The 6,161-nt window shown below is 40.9% G+C and overlaps 1 protein-coding gene across 1 annotated transcript; it reads right to left on the bottom strand.

Annotated features, from left to right (window-relative positions):
* Positions 1 to 3,432: 3,432 nt before the first annotated feature.
* LOC141597439 (uncharacterized) lies at positions 3,433 to 6,009 on the bottom strand. The gene is made up of 8 exons (XM_074417904.1): positions 5,579 to 6,009; positions 5,411 to 5,492; positions 5,132 to 5,282; positions 4,848 to 5,008; positions 4,626 to 4,723; positions 4,491 to 4,531; positions 4,297 to 4,397; positions 3,433 to 3,742 (listed from the first exon to the last, which is right to left on the bottom strand). Exons 1-8 carry the CDS (start codon positions 5,980 to 5,982, stop codon positions 3,572 to 3,574), a joined length of 1,209 nt encoding a protein of 402 aa, XP_074274005.1. The 5' UTR covers positions 5,983 to 6,009; the 3' UTR covers positions 3,433 to 3,571.
* Positions 6,010 to 6,161: the final 152 nt, after the last annotated feature.

The following is a 6,161-nucleotide window of genomic DNA, read 5'->3' as shown; positions in this document are numbered from 1 at the left end:
GTACTGGGCTAGAAAGGCGTCCCTTAGGTCGGCGAAATAGTACACCGAGCCGTCGGGAAGCCCTTTGTACCGGCTCCGAGCCATCCCATGCAAAGTTGTTGGGAAGATTCGGCACTGACCTCGTCGGGCTGCTCCCATACCGACATGTAAGACTCGAAAGCCTCGGCGTGGTCGGATGGATCACTATCTCCTTTGTATGAAATCGGTGGCAGCTTGAGCTTAGGTGGCACCGGGACTTCTAGGACGTAGGCGTTGAGGGGCTGCCTAACCACGTGTCGAACGTGCACGCGGCGACCGGCTCCTCGCATCCTCGACTGGCTCCTCCCCGTAGCGGGAGGGGCTCCTTCTTCGACTTGGACTTCTTCTCCAACTCGCCGAGTCGGACTCCTGCGGCTCTTTCGGGGTGAGCCTCGTTCGTGTGGCGGGGACGCTGTCCTCCCACGAGTGTGGGAAGGACTTAGGTCTATCGCGCCCACTTTGGGCTCCCCCGGCGTCTTGGCTGGGTCGGCTTCTCCTAGTGCCCCGTTCAAATTTCTCGGAGTCACATTTTGGGCCCTAGCCTCCCGGACAGATTTCGCCGCTCTTGTCGGCGTGATGAGTGTGAGCGGGCGTGACATCGATTAGGTCCAGGAGCATCTTGACTTTGCTACGTCAACCATTGTCCCATGATGGTGACCTGGTTGGTCGGGCACCGGTGTGTCGGGTATTATTGGCATCCCGAATCTGGTTGAATTACTCCGCCGGTGGAGGGTTGCTCGACTCGGATCGTGGACGACATCATCGTGGTAAAATTCGGTTTCGTCCGTCACGAATACCTCTTGTTGTTTCGACATTTTCTTAGCTTTTTGGGTGGGTTTTTGTTGATTTGTTGTTTTTTTGTTTGGGAATGAATGTGACTAGCTTCTAGTGTCTTCCCCACGAGACGGGCGCCAATTGTTCCGGTGTAATTTCCAGAGCGAGTTATTAGTTACCACCCGTGGCTTGTAGAATAATGTCTTGAGTTGAACCCTTCTTGCTTCTGTCGTCCCTCTCGGCCTCTCCTGCAACAATGAACGAGGCGAGGGCTTGGCGTGTGCCAAGCGTACTCACTCCGACGCTCAAGTCAAGTAAACTTAAAGGATTAAGTCGTGTTACTTGGCTAGATATGTATTGTAGAGAGATAAGGGAGATATTACCAGATGAATAGTGTATTTAGGTTTTAGTTGTGGGATCCTTTCCTCAATGAAGGTTGAGGAGTATTTATAGGCTTTCACCTTTTGTCACGTAGTGGCCAAGTGGCCAAGTGGCTAGCAGGTGGAAAGACTGATCTACCCCTCGGCCGAGATACCTATGTGGGGCGGCGGGCCGTGTTGACTCGCCGCCGAGGGGTCTTGGATATGAGTACGCGGGTATGTGTCCCTTTGGCGAGTTGTCACGCCGAGACCCAGCTAACAGCCGGGGGTCGATCGGCCAGGCTGTATAAGTCGTTGACTTGCTGTGGATATCTTTGACCTTGCTCAATGTGTTGACTTGGTCAGCGGTGCAGAATATGCCCCATCAATTATATTATATTATATTATAATATATTATACGTAGTATTATAACACTACCAAAGGGTTTTGGTTTCCGTACTTCCGTACCCATTTCACTCTCAGATATTATATTCCCTACTAGCTTCCAACAAACACTGACTGGGTATGTTGAAGCCCACAAATTCTTTGTGGGAGATATCCGTCTGTAGTTATAGACGGATTAAATATTCATTTATTGTAAGTATAAGATAAGTATCAAGTTGTATGGTGGGGCAAAAAATGTCACCACTCTAAGCATATTCGACCCGTTATTCACCTTAGATGATATAACCGTCTATAGTAAGATATTGGTTGAAGCCAAGCCAAGACATACATTTATGTTCGGGAAAGATCGGTATGTGGACTATACATCTGATGTACTGCATCAAATTGTATAGTTTCTGAGCATTAAGACAAAGTTTTCGAGTCTTATATTAAAATTTATGAGTTTTATTATAAAGTTTTTGAATTCATTTATTTAAATATTAAACTCAATAAATTACATTATAACTCAAAAAAATTACAGTAAAATTTGAGTTTTGACGTCATAAATAAAATATAATTTACAAACTTTATAGAACTCAACAAAAATACACAGAAACTCTTTAAGTGTGAGTAGTACATCTGATGTACATCAAATATAATAGTAGCAGGTTTATGCTAAGTGCCTTGCCAAATTTCTAAGGTATAGATGCTACAGTGGTCAGACGGTGGCTAAATTTGACCATGGGAAGTGCCGTGGTTGAATCGGTGACGGTTTCTGTTCATGGTGGTCAAATGGTGGTGATGACGGAATGCAGGCGAGATGAAGTGGTCACACGAACAATCAGATGGTGCTCGAGTTTACTACTAGGCTCGGTTGCAGAAGAGAAGCGCCTGGTGGTTCAATGGCTGCTCGGAGTTAGCTAGTTCGTCTGGTGCGTGTCTCTAGTGCGTCACCGCTGACAGTGAGAACAAGGAGGAGGCCAAATGATGACTATGGTGATGAATTAGTAATATGGTGAGGGTGAGTTTGTGAGTTTATGAATTATTAGAGGGACGAAGAACAGAAGAAGGATAAACTCCTAACCTTCAGTACAAGTCATTTTCGTGAATTTGTTGTTATTGGTTGCACACATAAGTCCAGCAGATAGAAACCGAGATCATGTTAGTTACACCATGCTTCGGCATTCATCTGATTAATCATGCGCCTTCTGTCTCTCCGCCTCCTGAGGCTTTCCCCATATCTAAATTTGCATTCATCATACTAATTCTTCTTGTATGTGCCAAATGTCTTGTTCGCAATTCTCACACACCATCGAAAAATTACTTATTTGCAATCAGTGTACACATTCAGGACTAGTTCAAACTCAGCTATTCTCACGTCTAAAGCTGTCCCAATACTCGAATATTGCCAAGCGCGTCATAAAATAATGGCTCACTTGAAAGTTATATTTAATATTTGCTTTTCCTTTTTGGATGAGATAATTAGTTGATCATAGAGAATGAATCTAATTTCCTTTGCTTTTAATAATTATAATAACACTGGAAATAACTTGTGTAATAAGGACACGACTCTTTTTTCCCTTAAGAAACGAGGTCTTATTACAGATCATCTTGTATCGATTAGGATTTATAATTTTACAAGTTAGTCAAGTGATAAATAAACATTAATTAGCTGCCATCCACCATAATCCCCAAATAACAATGAGAACACAGTTTATATAAATAGTAGTCATAAGCATAACCAATTTACTACAGGCCCATAAATAAGATGTACTCTAACGAAAGGCTTGAAAACAACTGAATTTTGGTCTCGCGTTTTCAGATTTTCAAAATTACCCCTAAATTCCTATTAATGGTAGAAGATGGCAACACAATAGAAATTTCTGTAATCCCTAAATTTCTAACAAAAGGCTTGAAACTCAGTTAATTCAAGTGAGCGCATCGTAAACTTGTGTTTGGTTCATCTCAAAAAAAACTCCATTAGTCATACACCCACACCAACAAAAAGAGTGTTTAATACATACTTTTATCAGCAATCAGAGCAGCCTGATTCCCCTTTTAAGTCGCATTGCCAGAAAAGCCACATTTCTCAAAGATGAACTAGGCTGAGCTAGCTTGCTTGCGCTGATTTTGTGATTTTGAGGGACACTACTATATTGTCGTACTTGTTGTCGGTACAGGTGGTCATGTCGGCGGTGGCCTAAATACTGCAATTTTTAGAATTTAGAGTATTAGCAAGCTAACCAAAAGAATAATCAGTCAATAAACCCATGAAATTATGAGAAACGTACAAATAACTCAAGCGACGGATATCATAATGCTCCAATACAAGAAAATTTATATTAGACTATCTTTATCCCTAGACCCAATTTGATTCGAGTCCAAGGACACAACTCATGCAAGTCTGAGGCAAAACCTAAGGATAATGTAGATTTACTATTCATGAGTCTTAAGTTGGCAACTTGAGGGCATTTGGTTCGGGAAAGGACAAGGAATGGAAACAAAAAGGGGAAAGAGGGGGAGAAGGAAAGGGATTCCCTTTGATTATTTTACTTGTTTTGTTAGTAGAACATAAAAAATTAAATAAAAATAGGGTTTTTCTAGGGCACACATTAATAACCCATATATGGTAACATTTACAACATATTCACATGAGATACTCAAACTCAGGGGTCGCCTTAATTCCTTAAACATAGCAAATGAACAAGTGCTAGCAAAGGAGGGTGATAAACACTTAGCAAATCATCATAATCCTTGTTACCTTGTAGTCGTCGTGGTCAGTCGCACAACGTGGGACACAATAAACTGAAGGAAACCGAAGTTTTTTATTGCCGAAGTTGACACCATTATACGATTCAACACCTGCTCACGAGTAATATAAAACAGTGATCAAATAACTACACATAAACAGTGATTTCTAAATTATGTTGTCGTCAAAGAGGTCAAAACTCTTACCAAGAGCTTCACATATGGGGTTAATCACACCGAACTTGAAACTGTAGACACATCATGTAGATGGAAAGTAGTTAATGCCATGAAAGAAAAGCGTAGACTGGAAGGATTGGGACATTAAGAAAATCGCTAACAAACCTATGCTCGCGTGCCAAGTCAACATCCTTGTAAGTTATCGTAAAACCAGCATTCTTAATCAGACTAGCAACTTTTAATATCACATCCGCTGGGTTATCCTGAAACGAAACAAGCAATCAGCAAATGATAATTACATTCACCCGTTACAATGGTCATCTAAATCCATATTACCCAGCAATATGGAGTTGATAATAAACATATATATTGGACCATTTGACATACCTCTTCTGGCATCGAAGTATAGAAGTTGCTCAAATCACAACCAACCTTGTTAAATAAATAAACCAGCGCATATACATCGGGAATTTCACCATGGACAGCTTGTGAAACCATATCAGCAGAAGAGATGGTTGGCAGACCGTCATGAGAGACCGTTGTCAGACCTAAAAACATAATTATATAATCTTAGAGAACACTAAAGAATTAGAGTAGAACAAGTAGGTAAAGTAAGGTAAGTTGGAAGGCACCCGAGTAAATGTGAATTAGCAAAATGAAGAGAGAGCTACCTGATTTGAAAGAATGGAAGAGGTGATCATAAGTCAGAAGAAGCAATGCAGCCAGCTCCTTAACGTCGCCGCTATGGAATAAGCCCAAAGCTACTTCATTGATTGAAGATGTGTTTTCAGCAACCAAACGAGCACACTCAAGTCTTGGTCTCTGGACGACGAACAACATTCTTCTTTTATTTAGTAAATAAATACAGAAAAGCTGATATACCCTAGCTAGTTTACTAACAAATCCGTTTTACAAACTTTTAAAGAAATAGAATGAATAAGAAATCCAACCACTTTAGGGGCGGAAATGAGCAGTATAATTAACTTGATAAGAGAGTCCCCTTTATACCACCTGGAGAAAGGGTCCTCATTCCTGCAATAATTAATTATAATACATACTCAAACACAGTCTCTACTCAAAAAGAAAATAAAGTTGAAAAAATGAACCAACTTACTTACATAATGTCAAGGAGTATACCATGAATGGGAAGAATATTCAAAAAAGTTTGATTGGAAAGACGATCGGCAGGACAGTGCTGATACATAAATTGAAGGAATTGAGGATCTTCCCAAACGGTGGCGATATGGTCAAGAAGAGTGGGACAAAAGTAATGTAAGAGGTTGTATTCCCTGGTAGATGAATGCTTAAGCATAACAACAGTACATTTCTTGGCAACTTTCCACAAGCATACATCTAATATCATACAACTTGTCACGGTATCCTTCACCTTTTCCTTCTTATCTTCAAGATATTTGTTGAATTTCTCAGTATCATCTTCTTCCAGAATCGGAAATAGTCGGATTTCTAACTCATCTTCCTCATCCTCTCTCCTCAAACCCTTGTAAAAAAACCCAAACCCCATCCCAACCCTAGAATTTCTGATAATGGCTACACGACGTGGCTAAATGAATGTATTTATATGCCCCTGTGATGTACAATTATTAGATTTAAATTTCGGAAAATTCGCATGGTACCCCAAACTTTGCCACTTTGCACATGCTATCCACTATTTTAAGTTTGTGTACATGTTACCCTTAACGT

This window comes from Silene latifolia, chromosome 8 (assembly GCF_048544455.1).
Source record: "Silene latifolia isolate original U9 population chromosome 8, ASM4854445v1, whole genome shotgun sequence".
NCBI classification, from domain to species: Eukaryota; Viridiplantae; Streptophyta; class Magnoliopsida; order Caryophyllales; family Caryophyllaceae; genus Silene; species Silene latifolia.
The sequence above is the reverse complement of the archived record's forward strand: the minus strand, read 5'-3'. Positions and strand labels throughout refer to the sequence as shown.

Bases quoted from the DNA above. Each gene is read 5' to 3' on its own strand.
- LOC141597439 (XM_074417904.1), bottom strand. From the start codon at position 5,982: ATGGGGTTTGGGTTTTTTTACAAGGGTTTGAGGAGAGAGGATGAGGAA. The intron at 5,283-5,410 runs GTTGGATTTCTT...TTCGTCGTCCAG, and splicing joins TCATTTCCGCCCCTAAAGTG to AGACCAAGACTTGAGTGTGC. The intron at 4,398-4,490 runs GTAAGAGTTTTG...ACTCGTGAGCAG, and splicing joins CCCCATATGTGAAGCTCTTG to GTGTTGAATCGTATAATGGT.